The sequence below is a fragment of the Anolis sagrei genome, chromosome 4 (genome assembly GCF_037176765.1).
Source record: "Anolis sagrei isolate rAnoSag1 chromosome 4, rAnoSag1.mat, whole genome shotgun sequence".
Taxonomy (NCBI): domain Eukaryota; kingdom Metazoa; phylum Chordata; class Lepidosauria; order Squamata; family Dactyloidae; genus Anolis; species Anolis sagrei.
The window spans coordinates 2,068,512-2,084,352 of record NC_090024.1 but is presented as its reverse complement, the minus strand read 5'-3'; the positions used below and the strand labels follow the sequence as shown (position 1 = coordinate 2,084,352).

Below are 15,841 nucleotides of genomic sequence, written 5' to 3'. Positions count from 1 at the left end.
AAAACCCCCAAAGGCAATCCAGTCCACCCCTGCTTCTGCCAGGCAGCAAGACACAATCAAAGCGCCTCCAAAAGATGGTCATCCAGCCTCCAGTTGCAAACCTCCAGGAAAGGGGAATCTATCAAACTCCAATCTATATTCAACCAGAGGTGGAAGGGACCTCCAAAGGTCATCCAGTCCACCCCCACTTCTGTCAGGCAGTAAGACACAATCAAAGCCCTTCCAATAGATAGTCATCCAGCCTCTGGTTTCAAACCTCCAGGGGAGGGGACTCAATCAGACTCCCAGATAATCTAGATTCAACCAGAGGTTCAAGGGACCCCACAAAGGCCATCCAGTCCAACCTCCTTCTGCCAGGCACAATCAGGAGTCCTCCCAACAGATGGTCATCCAGCCTCTGGTTACAAACCTCCAGGGAAGGGGATTCTGTATCAGACTCCCAGATAATCTAGATTCAACCAGAGGTTCAAGGGACCCCCAAAGGTCATCCAGCCCACCCACCCCCCTTCTGCCAGGCAACAAGACACAATCAAAGCCCTTCCAACAGATGGCCATCCAGCCTCTGCTTGGAAACCTCCAGGGAAGAAGACTCAATCAGACTCCCCGATAATCTAGATTCAACCAGAGGTTCAAGGGGACCCCACAAAGGCCATCCAGTCCACCCCCACTTCTGCCAGGCAGCAAGACACAATAAAAGCGCCTCCAACAGATGGTCATCCAGCCTCTGCTTGAAAACCTCCAGGGAAGGGGATTCTGTATCAGACTCCCAGTAATCTAGATTCAGCACAGAGGTTAAAGTGACCCCCAAAGGCCATCCAGTTCAACCTCCTTCTGCCAGGCACAATCAGAACCCTTCCAACAGATGGTCATCCAGCCTCTGGTTACAAACCTCCAGGGAAAGGGGCTCAATCACACTCCCAGATAATCTAGATTCAACCAGAGGTGGAAGGGACCCCCCCCCCAAAGGTCATCCAACCCACCCATCCCCTTCTGCCAGGCAGCAAGACCCAATCAAAGCCCTTCCAACAGATGGCCAACTAGTATCTGGTTACAAACCTCCAGGGAAGGGGAATCTATATTCAACCAGAGGTGGAAGGGACCCCCAAAGGTTATCCAGTCCATCCCCCTCCGGCCAGGCCGCAAGATAGCCATCCAGCCTCTGCTTGGAAACCTCCAGGGAAGGAGACTTGATCAGACTCCCAGATAATATAGATTCAACTAGAGGTTAAGGGGACCCCCACAAAGGCCATCCAGTCCACCCCCACTTCTGATAGACAGCAAGACACAAAGTGCCTCCAACAGATGGTCATCCAGCCTCTGGTTACAAACCTCCAGGGAAGGGGACTCGATCAGACTCCCAGATAATCTAGATTCAACCAGAGGTTCAAGGGACCCCACAAAGGCCATCCAGTCCAACCTCCTTCTGCCAGGCACAATCAGAGCCCTCCTAACAGATTGTCATCCATCCTCTGGTTACAAACCTCCAGGAAAGGGGAATATATCGAACTCTAATAATCTATATTCAACCCGAGGTGGAAGGGACCCCCAAAGGTCATCCAGTCCAACCCCCTTCTCCCAGGCACAATCTGAGTCCTCCCAACAGATGGTCATCCAGCCTCTGGTTACAAACCTCCAGGAAAGAGGAATCTATCGAACTCCAATAATCTATATTCAACCCGAGGTGAAAGGGGCCCCCAAAGGTCATCCAGTCTACCCCCACTTCTGCTAGACAGCAAGACACAATCAAAGCGCCTCCAACAGATGGTCATCCAGCCTCTGGTTACAAACCTCCAAGGAAGGGGACTCGATCTAGATTCACCTCATAGGTGAAAGGGACTCCCAAAGGTCATCCAGTCCACTTACTTGCTTCTGACAGGCAGCAAGACACAATTGAAGCCATTCCAACAGATGGTCATCCAGCCTCTGGTTACAAACCTCCAGGGAAGGGGACTCCATCAGACTCCCAGATTTTTTTTATTGTGGCAGAAGCGAATTGAGAACATACTGCAAGTCACCTCTGGTGTGAGAGAACTGGCTGTCTACAAGGACGTTGCCCAGTGGACGCTTGGCTGTGTTACCAACCAGTGGGTGGCTTCTCTCATGTCCCTCATGAGAAGCTGGACCTGACAGACGGGAGCCCATCATCCCATCTCGTGGATTCAAATTGCTGATCTTCAGGTCTTCAGATCAGCAGTTCAGCTGGCACAAGGTGAAAGGGACCCCCAAAGGACTTCTAGTCTACCCCCCCCTTCTGCCAGGCAGCAAGACACAATCAGAGCCCTCCCAACAGATGGCCATCCAGCCTCTGGTTACCAACCTCCAGGGAAGGGGAATCTACCAAACTCCAATCATCTATATTCAGCCAGAGGTGGAAGAAACCCCCAAAGGTCATCCAGTCCACCCCTTTCTGTCAGGCAGCAAGACACAATCAGAGCCCTCCCAACAGATGGCCATTCAGCCTCTGGTTACAAACCTCCAGGGAAAAGGGAATAGATCACACTCCCAGATAATCTAGATTCAACCAGAGGTGGAAGGGACCCCCCAAAGGTCATACAGTCCACCCCCTCCCTTCTGCCAGACAGCAAGACACAATCAGAGCCTTCCCAATAGATGGCCATCCAGCCTCTGGTTACAAACCTCCAGAGAAGGGAAATCTATCAGACTCCAAGAATCTATATTCAGCCAGTGATGGGTCCCCCAAAGGTCATCCAGCCCAACCTCCTTCTGCCAGGCACAATCAGAGCCCTCCCAACAAAGAGCCAACTGGTCTTGGCTTTAAAACCTCCAGAGAAAGCCTCCACTGGAATCCAAAGCAACATGTTCCTGTGTTCATCAGCCCTTACTGACAGGAGGTTCTTCCTAATGTTTAGGTGGAATCTCTTTTCATAGAATCCTCAAGTTGGAAGAGACCTGGTGGGCCATCCAGTCCAACCCCATTCTGCCAAGAAGTAGGAAAATTGTATTCAAAGCACTCCCAACAGATGGCCATCCAGCCTGTGTTCAAAAGCCACCACCACAGTCTGAGTTCCACTGCTGTTTTCCTCTCATTTGAACCTCAGCTGCTCCTCAGAGAAATTCACAGCAACCATTCCCTAGCAAACACACACACACATTGGACTTGGGCATGGATCACAGAGTCCTGTCTGGTTGAAGAAGCGCATTTATTGGGTGCCCGCCACCCCCGCGACTCCCAGGGTCCGCTTCCCAAGACTCGGTGGGTGACGGACCGGATGGAAACGTGTTAAATAACAGCCAATGCAGAGAGGGGGGCGCCCGCCCCTCCTGCCCGCCTGCGCATACATTCCTAGGGCAGGAGAGGGCAGGGGCCGCCCCTCAGCATCAGGGAGAGGTCCTTGACCTCTGTTGTGCGGGTCACTTGGGTGGCCGGTAGGCGATCTTCCTGCTCTTGAGGACGGACCACTTGTGCCGTTTCAAGTAGTAGGTGAGAGGCACAAGGAGGCCCCCGATCAGCAGCACCTGTTTTGGGGTCAAAGACAGAGGAGAGGTCATGATGGTGGACAGGACAGTGGGCCAACTTGGGCCTCCCTCCAGGTGTTTTGGACTCCAACTCCCACCATTCCTAACAGCCTCAGGCCCTTTCCTTTTACCCTTCAACCACTTAAGCACAGAATGCTTCAGACTTCACTAAACTAGCCATGGGCCAATACAAAGCCAGCGGACCTGATGGGATCCCTTCTGCCATTCAGTACTATCCATCTGTCAAAAGAATTGGAGCTTAAGCGGCAGAAGGGGAAAAGGATAGGGCCTGAGACTGTTAGGAATGGGGTGAGTTGGAGTCCAAAACACCCAAAGGACCCAACTAGGGACCCCCCCCCCCTTTCTCCCAAGGCAAGAGGAGACTGACCTTCAGGCCCATCCGCTTGCGGTGATCATGCTCCGGCTCCGCCGCCCATCGCAAGAAGGTGCAAACATCCTTGGCGATCTGGGACATGGTGGCCGGGGTACCTGCAGAACATGCGAGCATACACTGGGGTCAGCATGGAGGAATAGTGTATTTCATCACATAATAGTTGCACTCCCTTTTTTTTGGAAAAAAATACGACATAACCTTTTAGGAAATGGCATTCATTACCCTTTGGGAAAACCAGGAATCTCCCTGAGAAGAACAAAATCTGGCTACCAGTATTAAAAAACTCTAAAATTACAACAGCAAAACAATAGAGAGGAAACAATCAAGGACATCTAATCACCTCTCAACAAAAGATTGCCCCAGGCACTGCCAGGCCATCAAATGCTAATGAAGGTTGTCAGTTGAAACATTCACAACTAGCTCCAGCAGACAAGAGTTCTTTCTCCCACTCTGGACATTATTCCACAGATATATAAACCCAATTTTCCTAGTTCCAACAGACCTCACTACCTCTGAGGATGCTTGCCACAGATGCAGGCGAAACGTCAGGAGAGAATGCCTCTAGAACATGGCCATATAGCCCAAAAAAACCTACAACAACCCAGTAACCTTCGACAATACATTACCCTTTTCATTTGAGATGGGAAAGTGACTTCTGCATTGTGTATAAAGGAGAAAATGGACAAAAGGAAGCTCCTGAGCCTCAGCAGAAGAGTCCCTGAGGCTGACTTTTGTGTCTCTGGGTCAGGCACCTTGAGGCAGGGAGGGGCCTCGTGGTGCTCCCTTCTCAAACAAAAGGGCAATAAAGACTTCTGGGAAGAAGGGGAAGTGTATTGTCGAAGGCTTTCATGGCCAGAATCACTGGGTTGTTGTAGGTTTTTTCAGGCTGTATGGCCATGGTCTAGAGGCATTCTCTCCTGACGTTTCGCCTGCATCTATGGCAAGCATCCTCAGAGGTTGTGAGGTCTGTTGGAACTAGGAAAAAGGGTTTATATATCTGTGGAAAGAGCAGGGTGGGACAAAGGACTCTTGTCTGCTGGAGCTAGGTGTGAATGTTTCAACTGACCACCTTGATTAGCATATAATGGCCTGACAGTGCCTGGAGCAAACTTTTGTTGAGAGGTGATTAGATGACCACCTGAATCAACAGCTAAATAGTAAGCTAACACTTATGTCAATTGCATTGATTTACACAAAGAATTGGTCTAGCCCATAGAAGTGTTGGCTTCCAGATGCTGTTGGACAGTAGTTCCCATGAGTCATAGAGTATTAAAGTATTAGAAGTAGATGGGAACAAATGGGCCATCTAGTCCACATGCACCACAATCATTCAGAAAAACACAGCCAAAAAAAAAAAAAAAGTAACATAGCTGGTTTACTCACAAACTTCCATGTATTCAGAATGCAGGTACTTTGCATATCAATCCAGTTACAGATAGGATTTGAAAGACTCCCCCTTCTTCCCAAAGGACGCCTTAATAGCATGCTTTATTACCCCTTTCTGGGTTGTTGTAGGTTTTTTCGGGCAGTATGGCCATGTTCTAGAGGCATTCTCTCCTGAAGTTTCGCCTGCATCTATGGCAAGCATCCTCAGAGGTAGTGAGGTCTGTTGGAACTAGGCAAAAGGGTTTATATATCTGTGGAATGAGCAGGGTGGGACAAAGGACTCTTGTCTGCTGGAGTCAACTGACCACCTTGGTTAGCATTTGTTGGCCTGGCAGTGCCTGGGGCAATCTTTTGTTGTGTTGCAACTCTGGATAGTATCCACCTTGCTCCAGACATCACCACACCAAAGCTGTAGGTTTGTGTAGTTTATTGAAAAAAGCAAAATCAAAACAAAGAAATAGAAATGCAATAATTCCATAGGCAAAACAGAGACTTAAATGTAAAGGCAAAGTTCCCAAGATCCAAAGGCAAAAACATGAAGCATAATGCTTTAGCAATAGTCAAACAAGAGTCCATGGTAAACAGTTGAAAACAAGACCCAAATCTCAGACTCAGGAAGCCAGAAGAGAGCTGCAAAAAACCAAGGAAAATCCCCAGAAGTTAACATGGGAAGAGCAATATTGAACTGACAACAACTGCCTGTCAGCTACAAGACTAAATACCCTTTGCGAACATGAAAGCATTGCGTTGACCTTTGGCTTCTCGTTTGCTGGCCAAGTGAGTGCTTCTCTGAAGCCTTAATTGCAAACGATCTTGTCTGCTCATTAATTCATTATCTGCAAGGCTATGCAACCCCCTTATCTGGGTCCAGCTGGGACGGATCCTCCACCTGGCCGTGTGGGATTTCACTCTCGCTATCAGTCTCTCTAACTGCAGGAACATTCCTTTCCCCTGAGAACTGACTTGCTGTTTCTCCTTCAGCAGCCACACTATTAACCCCGTCTGAAACATGTACAGGAATCTATAACCCATCAGCCTCCTCGTCATCCTGCAGGCCAAAGTCAGGCTCAGAAGGCCCAAACAGCTCAGCTTCCTCAGCTTCAAACTCAGAGTCAAGCTGAGTCACAACATGTTGAGAGCTCAATAGATGTCCTTGATTGTTTCCTTTCTGTTGTTTAGCTGTTGTAATTTTAGAGTTTTTTTAATACTGGTAACCAGGTTTTGTTCAGTATTAAAAGAAACTCTAAAATTACAACAGCAAAACAATAGAGAGGAAACAATCAAGGACATCTAATCACCTCTCAACAAAAGATTGCCCCAGGCACTGCCAGGCCATCAAATGCTCATCAAGGTGGTCAGTTGAAACATTCCCACCTAGCTCAAACAGACAAGAGTTCTGAAAAAACCTACAACCCAGTGATTCTGGCCATGAAAGCCTTCGACAATACATTACCACTTTCGTTTGAGATAGGGAAGTGACTTCTGCTTTGTGTATAAAGGAGAAGATGGACAAAAGGAAGCTCCCAAGCCTCAGCAGAAGAGTCTCTGAGGCTGACTTTTGTGTCTCTGGGTCAGGCAGAGAGGGGCCTCATGGTGCTCCCTTCTCAAACAAAAGGGCAATAAAGACTTCTGGGAAGAAGGGGAAGTGACTTCCTCATGCAGAAAGGAGACAAAGACACCCTGAGATACATAGATCTAGGAAACAGAGGGAGAAAACAGAAGAGCAGGCCTGCCCCATAGGTTCCCTCCGTGCCCTATCGATACAAGGGTAGGTGCTTCATTCTCTCCTCCCTCCTTCCCTCATTCGCTCCCACTTACCATCCTCAAACTCCAGGATCTCGTTGTAGATGGGGGGTGCCATGCCGATGGCTTCTCCAGGGAAGTAGGGGTTGTAGTAGAGGCCCTCCCGCAAGCTTATACCACCCGGCGGATCGCAGTAGCCAGTGAGGAGGGAGAACACATAGTCCTCACCTCCGTGCCTGGAAAGCAAGGGAAGGCAGAGAGAGAGAGGGTCAAGATAGGTGACCAGAGGAGGGCCATCCAATGGAGATTCCACCTGGACTTGAGGAAGAAGGTTCTGACAGTCAAGAGCTGCTCAGCCATGGAATATGCTGAATGGGAGCCCATTGGAGCCTCCTTCTCGGGAGGATTTCAAGCAGAGGCTGAGTGGCCATCTCTGAGGAGGGCTTGGATTGTGTCTTCCTGCCTAGCAGAAGAAGGTTGGTGACCTTTTGAGGCCTCATCCAACTCCAGGATTCTAAGATTCTATGATTCTAACATGTTGGAATTCCTAATAATCTTAGAACCTTCTTCTCTGGGGACTTTTCAGCAGATGTTGGGTGGCCTTCTGTCAGGAGGGCTTGGTGTAAGACTGTAGGATCAATATAGCAATATTAAATAACCACTCACAAGCCGTTTTTGCTTTGAAATGGATATATTGCTTGTATCTCTGCAGCAAAGAAAGACCCTACTGACTTTTCCCCTCCACCACTTCCTTTTATACACTTTTCCTGCCCATCTCCCCCCAATTCTCAGTTTCCTTATTAGAACTTGTTTCACAAGTTCCAATACAAAGTTTCCAGCGTCCTCTGCTGGCTTCAAAATGTCACAGAGATAACTGAGCCAGGATGATTAGGTCAGGATGTCACAGAGGGAATTTGTGATGTCTTCATGATGTCAGAAATTGACTCCTGACACTTGGATGGTGTCTGAAGGGGGCTGGACCAGGCCTTCCTTGGGGTCTCTTCTGATTCTATGATTCTACGGATCAAGGCTGCCAACGTGTCCAACCTGATCTGCTCCTGGAGCATTTTCCCAACAGACCAGAGGGAGGGAGGCCCATTGTCCAGCTCCATTAGCCTCCCTGCAACACACTCTCCTTTGGGCCCCATTACCTGGCGTTGACGATGTAGCTGAGATCCGGAGGGAGGGCACCGTTGTTGGCTGCCCGGGCCGCTTCAGGGTTGGGGTAGGGCTTGGGGAAATAGTCCGAGAGCTTCCCGGGGCGCATGAACATCTCCCCGTTCTCGTCTGGGCCGTCCTGCACCTCCACCTGAAGCGGGAGAGAGGCCAGAGGTCAGCCAAGGCCATCCCGAGGCAGAAACACCTTGTGGCCGCCCATCTTGTCCCTTCAACTCTCCCAGTGGCAGGGTGAAGGGGGACCCCTCTCCCACCCTCTTGGGGTCCCCCATTGAGCAGAACCCAGCCTACCTCCTCCGCCAGGGCCTTGGCTTCGGACTCTGTGTGTGAAACGCCAACGAGGTTGCGGAAGGCCAGGTACTCCATGCTGTGGCAGGCGGAGCACACCTGCCTGTACACCTGGTAACCACGCCGGACGCTGCAGAGACACCAGGGTCAGCTTATGAGACCTCCTTAATGCTTTTCCCCATTGAAGGTGAGAAAATGTGGCCCCAAAGGCAGTCTGGGACTGCAACTCCCAGCAGAGCCAATATTAAGGAATGCTGGGAGCCACAATGCAATAACCAGGCAGCCCAAAATTATCCTCCCATCTTTCAGAGTACAATCCTTGGAAGATCCAGGATAGACTACTGCAACGCACCCTACGTGGAGCTGCCTTTGAAGGCAGTTTAGAATAATAATAATAATAATAATAATAATAAACCTTTATTTATACCCTGCTACCATCTCCCACAGGACTTCGTGCAGCTTACAAGAGGCTGAGCCCAAATAAAACAATAAAACACAACAACAATACAACAATAAATAACTCATAACAAAGCAAAACAATAACAATAATATCACGACACATTTAAAAACCTGTGGCAGGGCCAAATGTAATGATTAAAATTTTAAAAATGGTGAAGAAGCTTCAAATAGTCCAGCAAGAATCAGCCAGGTTAACAACTGGGGCGGCATACAGGGAGCACACCACTCCCATGTTACGCCAGCTCCACTGGCTGCCAGTTTGCTACCGGGCACAATTCAAAGTGCTGGCTTTGGCCTATCAAGTCCTAAACGGCCCCGGCCCAGTTTACTTGTTTGAACGCATCTCCCTTTACGAACCACTGCGGAAACGAATATCTTCTGGGGAGGCCCTGCTCTCGGTCCCACCACCATCACAGGCGCGTTTGGCGGGGATGAGAGACAGGGCCTTCTCAGTGATTGCCCCCCAGTTACAGAACTCCCTTCCTGGCAATATTAGATCAGCCCCCTCCCTTCTGTACTTCAGAAGGATGTGTAAGACCTTGCTGTGGGGCCAAGCCTTTGGGGCATAGCAATGAGCAATAATAGAATGCTGTCCTAAGATGGTTTTAAAGCAACTGATTTTAAAGTGGATATAAGTGATTTTAATGTTTGTGTATATTGATGGTTTTATGTCCCGGCATTGAATGTTTGCTGTATATGTATATATGTGTGTGTGTGTGTGTGTGTTGTGCCCAGCGGGGTGAGAAGGGTGGAATATAAATGTTTTAAATAAGTAAATAAATAAGATGAATCACAACAGATACAACACACGCAACCAAAGCAAACACCGACATTCCCATCTTTTAGGGTACAATCCTTGAAAGACGGCTCACAACAGACACAACACATGCAACCTGAGATGGTTTTTAAGCAACTGATTTTAAAGTGGATATAAGTGATTTTAATGTTTGTGTATATTTATGGTTTTATGTCCTGGCATTGAATGTTTGCCATATATATGTGTGTGTGTGTGTGTTGTGCTCTGCCCTGAGTCCCCAGCGGGGTGAGAAGGGCAGAATATAAATGTTTTAAATAAATAAGATGAATCACAACAGATACAACACACGCAACCAAAGCAAACACAGACATTCAGATGCAGCAAGACAATAAATGCCAGCCCCTCTTCTCTTTCTACTGTGGGGAAACACCAGTTGGAGCATCAGCTGGGACCCAAACTGTGAAGGCAGAATGGGATGTGCTACCCACAGCTCCATGTTCCTTCGCCCACAAGAAGGCAGGTTCCAGCCCCCCAACTGGGCTGCTATGATCTGTGTGTGTGTGCGCGTGCTGGAGCCAGGAGAAGAGGATGGATGTTTCCCTCACGGACCTCCATGTTTCATCGGATCCAGAAGGGTGACCTGTGCTCCCTTCTTTCAGATATAGAACCACAAAACCATTTTTACTTTTTCATTGCATCCAGGTACAGACAGCACGCTCTCCTCCATGAGATCTCAGAGCAACATGTGTGACTCCTGGGTGCAAACTGCCCTGGGCTTGGGATGCAATGGCATCTACACTACAGAATTGATACAGCTTGGAACCACTTTGGCTTCTAATTTCCAATTTTAACCTAACATTTGGCCTTCCCACTGTTAATAATTATGTGTTGTCTTATTGATAATGTTGTTTCTTATTGTCTATGTGTTTTAATTGCTTGTATTGTTGTTATTATTGCTTGTAATGTTGTGTTTGGGCTCTGCCTCATGTAAGCCGCACCGAGTTCCTTGGGGAGATGGTAGCAAGATACAAATAAAATATTATAATTATAATTATTACTATTATTATTATTCTATGGCTCAATGCTGTGGAATCCTGGGAATTGCAGCCTGGCGGGGCAACAGCGCTTTTTGGTAGAGAGGGCCAAAGACCTTGTGTGTAACACTGTGTTAATGCAATCTGACATGAACTACCTGCCATGGCTCAAGGCTCTGGGACTCTGGGAGTTGCAGCTCAGTGAGGCAACAGGCCTCGAAAAACTGCAACTCCCAGGATTGTTTCCTTTGTGAGAAGGAAAACAGAAGTCTGGGTGGGCCAAAGCGGTCAACCAAAGTAAGAAAAGACTGATCAGCTGGAAGATGATGATAATAGTAATAATAATAATACAACTTTATTTATACCCTGCTCTATCTCCCCCAGGGGGACTCAGGGCGGCTTACATGAGGCCACACCCATCAACACAATACACAGAGTATACACAAAACATAAAATGCAAAAACCAATATAATAAACAACACAGCAATATAAAATCCAGAGAAGGGCCACCAAAATAGTCCAAGGCCTGGAAACTCTCTGAGGGATGGTTGAGGGAGTTGGGGATGTTTAGCCTGGAGAAAAGAAGGCTGAGAGAAGGGGAGATGAGGGCCAGCTTTGCATATTGGAAAGAGTGTCAACAGAGGAGGGAACCTGCTAGTGCTGCTTTGGAGTGCAATGGAATCTCCTTCTCTAGAGGTTTGGAAGCAGGAACTGGATGGCCCTTGGGGAGTCCCTTTCAACTCTTATTACTCAATAATAATAATAATAATAATTATTATTATTATTTAATACCCCGCCACCATCTCCCCAATGGGGACTCGGGGAGGCTTATGTGAGGCCAAAAGAAGGTCTATTCTTAGTAGTATTATTATTATTTTTCTTCTTCAGCATATTACAATAAAATAAAACCAAAACACAGTAACAATACAGTAAAATACATACAACATATCAGTACAAAAAAACCCCACGATAAATCAAAATCATATAAGGCAGTGGTTCTCAACCTTCCTAATGCCGTAACCCCTTAATCCAGTCCCTCATGTGGTGGTGACCCCCAACCATAACATTGTTTTCGTTGCTACTTCATAACAGTCATAAATCATAATGTAAATATCTGATATGCAGGATGTATTTTCATTCACTGGACCAAACTGGGCACAAATACCTAATACACCCAAATGTGAATGCTAGTGGGGTTGGGGGAGGACTCATTTTGTAATTTGGGAGTTGTAGTTCCAAGGATCTATAGTTCACTTATAATCAAAGAGCATTCTGAACTCCACCAGCGATGGATTTGAACCAAACTTGGCTCCCATGAATAACAGAAAACACTGGAAGGGTTTGATGGGCATTGACCTTGAGTTTGGGATTTGTAGTTCACCTATATCCAGAGAGCACTGTGGACTCATGCAATGGTGGATCTGGACCAAACTTGGCACAAATACTCAATATGCCCAACTGTGAACACTGGTGGAGCCTGGGGAAAATAGGTCTTGACATTTGGGAGTTGTGGTTGCTGGGCTTTACAGTTCATTACAATCAAAGAGCATTCTGAACTCCACCAACAATAGAATTGGCTCAAACTTCCCACATACTGTGTTTTCTGATGGTCTTTGGCGACCCCTCTGACACCCCCTCCCGACCCCCAGGTTGAGAAACACTGATATAAGGTGAGCAGAGCAAGGCAGGGATGCCAAGGAAGATTCCCAATGCCTGCGTGCCAGCCCCAGAGGCTGGTCAAAGCCTCCCGCCCCACCTGTTCCTTTCGATCGCCAGTACCTGCTGTGATCCAGGGCGGAGAGGGGTCCGCCATGGCTCCAGGGAAAGCTGGGCGGGTGCAGCTCCAGTTCGCCTGCGCTGACCGCTGAGTGGAGGGCCACAGCCAGGCCGGCCCCTCCGGCCGTCAAGACTCCCAGCACTTTCAGGACCACCTTCTTGCCTCGTGAGAGACCCGCCAGAGATGCCATGCTGGCCTGCAAATGGAAAATGGAATCAGATCCAGGTGAGAGGCAGCCCAGATGGCAACAGCGGTTTTGAAATGCCCACCAAATAATAATAATAATAATAATAATAATAATAATAATACTTTATTTATACCCCGCTTCCATCTCCCCCCAAGGGGACTCGGGGCGGCTTACATAAGGCCACGCCCATCAATACAGTAAAACACAATATAAACACAAAAACACAACAACAAAAAAATCAGAAAATAAATTGCATAAGATACAAAACCAATATAAGTAAACAACACAGCAGCATAAAATCAAACATTAAAACACAGATGATCACACTGGGCAGGGCCAAAATCTATATAAATAAAATGTAATGTTTGTTTGTGGGATTAACATAACTCAAAACCACTGGATGAATTGGCACCAAATTTGGACACAAGACACCTATCAGGCCAACAAGTGACCATCATTCATAAAAACACTGAAAAACACAGCAGAAGAGACTTTAAAAGCCAGAAAACAAAAATACATTACAATGCATACGCAAAACCACATGTATACACATATACACAAATATACACACACAAAACACATATATACAGACTGGGCTACAGCAACACATGGCAGGGGACAGCTAGTCAAGGATACAATTTTAAAGCACTGGGAGATAGGACAGTGTAAAAACCAGGGAGGGGGGCCAAGGATGAGGTAGGATTTAATTGCATGAACCATAAAATAAAGTGATAAACTTAGTTTGGTTTGGGTGCCAGTTTAGGCCTTTGGATTCTAAATAACTTCATCCAAATACAGGCAGTCCCCAAGTTACAAACATACGACTTATAAATGACTCATAGTTAAGAACAGGGTTGAGAGAACAGGAAGTGAGAGGAATCTTCCCCTCGGAAGGAAGGGAAATCCACTCCTGGAAGAGTTATTATTATCAGGGGGAAATGGGTCTCCACTGAAGCTTTATCCCAGCCCTTGTTTCTTCCACAAGTGAAATTTTTCCAAAATCCAGTTCTTACAGGGATAGAAAGTGAGGCAGAATCTTTTGAACAGGGGCCAGGACAGGAAATACATAGGTACATTGGGATTGCAAAGGCTTGCAGGGGAAAATGCCTACCTATCTTCCTGGCTTGCAAGGGCTTGTCTCCCCCTCCTTTTCCTTTGCAAAACATTCCCTTCTCTCTTTTTCAATAATAATAATAGTTCTTTCAGATTTGCAAGATCTATCCACTTAGGCAGAAAAGACGAAATGCAAAGAGACAGAATGCGGGATGATGAGCCTGGCTCGAGAGCAGGACGTGTGAAAAAGATCTTGGGGTACTTGTGGGGAGGAAGGTAAACATGAGCCAGGAATGTGATGTGGCGGCAAAAAAAGCCAGTGGGATTTTGGCCTGCATCAAGAGGAGCCTGGTGTCTAGATCTAGGGAAGTCCTGCTCCCCATGCTCTATTCTGCTTTGGTTAGACCACACCTGGAATATTGTGTCCAATTCCGGGCACCACAATATTGACTCTAAGCTGGAATGTGTCCAGAGGAGGGCGACTCAAAGGATCAAGGGTCTGGAGAACAAGCCCTATGAGGAGCGGCTTAAGGAGCTGGGCATGTTTAGCCTGAAGAAGAGAAGGCTGAGAGGAGATATGATAGCCATGTATAAATATGTGAGAGGAAGCCACAGGGAGGAGGAGGGAGCAAGCTTGTTTTCTGCTTCTCTAGTGATGAGGATGCAATGGAACAATGGCTTCAACCTACAAGAGAGGAGATTCCATCTGAACACGAGGAAGAACTTCCTGACTGTGAGAGCCGTTCAGCAGTGGAACTCTCTGCCCTGGAGGGAGTGTGGTGGAGGCTCCTTCTTTGGAAGCTTTTAAACAGAGGCTGGATGGCCATCTGTCAGGGGTGCTTTGAATGCAATTTTCCTGCTTCTTCGAAGAGTGGGGTTGGACTGGATGATGGCCCAGGAGGTCTCTTCCAACTCTAGGATTCTAAGAAGAAGCCTCCACCTCAATCCGAGACAGAGAGTTCCACTGCTGAACAGCTCTCACAGATGGCAAGTTCTTATAGAATCAGAGTTGGAGGAGACCTCCTGGGCCATCGTCCAGTCCAACCCCATTCTGCCAAGAAGCAGGAATATTGCATTCAAATCACCCCTGACAGATGGCCATCCAGCCCCTGCTTCAAAGCTTCCAAAGAAGGAGCCTCCACCACACTCCGGGGCAGAGAGTTCCACTGCTGAACGGCTCTCACAGTCAGGAAGTTCTTCCTCATGTTCAAATGGAATCTCCTCTCTTGTAGTTTGAATAGTAATAATAATAATAACAATAATAATAATAATTATTATTATTATTATTCACACACACATACACTAGTTGTACCCGGCTTACGTTGCTGTGGCCAGCCTTCCCTCCCTCTTTCTGTTCTTATATAACCATATAGGGTTTCCCAATATTCAAAACAAGGGCGGAAGGAGGCCTGCTCTGCTCATCCCGAGGCGGGGCTGAAGGGATCTGCAGGCCGGGTCTCTCCTGGATCCACAGGAGGCCCTTCCCTTGAGAAGCCCGGCCCAAAGGGAGGTCGAGGCGGGAGGGAGCGGGTGTGGGGCCTACTTCCGGTGGAGCGCCCCCCTCCAAGGCCCCACTCGGCTGAGGAGAGCGGCGGTGACCCTTCCCGTGTCGGGGTGACCTTGGGCCCGGCCGCCGGGCGGAGGCCCAAGCGAGGCGGGCTTTCTGCCCCGGAGACCGGGGGCTGCTGCCTTACCCGAGCGCGAGGGCCCCCGGCCGGGCACGGGCTGAGCAGGGCCCCCCGGGAACGTGCCAAGCTCCGCGCCGCCATCGCCGCCGCCACAGCCGCCGCCATCTTGCAGGGAGCCTGCCGGCCCGTCCGGCGGAAGTAGCCAAAGAGGCACGCGTCACTTCCGGTCTCCTCGCAGCCATAGAGAGGCCCGGACAGAGAGAGTGAAAAGCTACTTCCGGTCCCCCTCTATGAAGCACACCCTCACAACACCGGCTTCCATTCGAACCCGGAAGCGCCAAAGGGCTCAAGAGGGTGCTCCCGCTGCTGGAAGGCGACACTTCCTGGATCCCAATGGGATGCCAAAGGGTCTCCTGCTGCTTTGACTTTCTTTACTAGCGGTCCCCTGCCACACGTCGCTGCAGCCCAGTCTGTGTATATGT

At 48.3% G+C, this 15,841-nt stretch overlaps 1 protein-coding gene across 1 annotated transcript; it reads right to left on the bottom strand.

Annotated features, from left to right (window-relative positions):
• Positions 1-3,142: 3,142 nt before the first annotated feature.
• On the bottom strand, positions 3,143-15,599 carry CYC1 (cytochrome c1). Its single transcript, XM_060776034.2, has 7 exons — positions 15,426-15,599; positions 12,494-12,687; positions 8,468-8,594; positions 8,152-8,309; positions 7,076-7,236; positions 3,866-3,966; positions 3,143-3,477 (listed from the first exon to the last, which is right to left on the bottom strand). Exons 1-7 carry the CDS (start codon positions 15,522-15,524, stop codon positions 3,373-3,375), a joined length of 945 nt encoding a protein of 314 aa, XP_060632017.2. The 5' UTR covers positions 15,525-15,599; the 3' UTR covers positions 3,143-3,372.
• Positions 15,600-15,841: the final 242 nt, after the last annotated feature.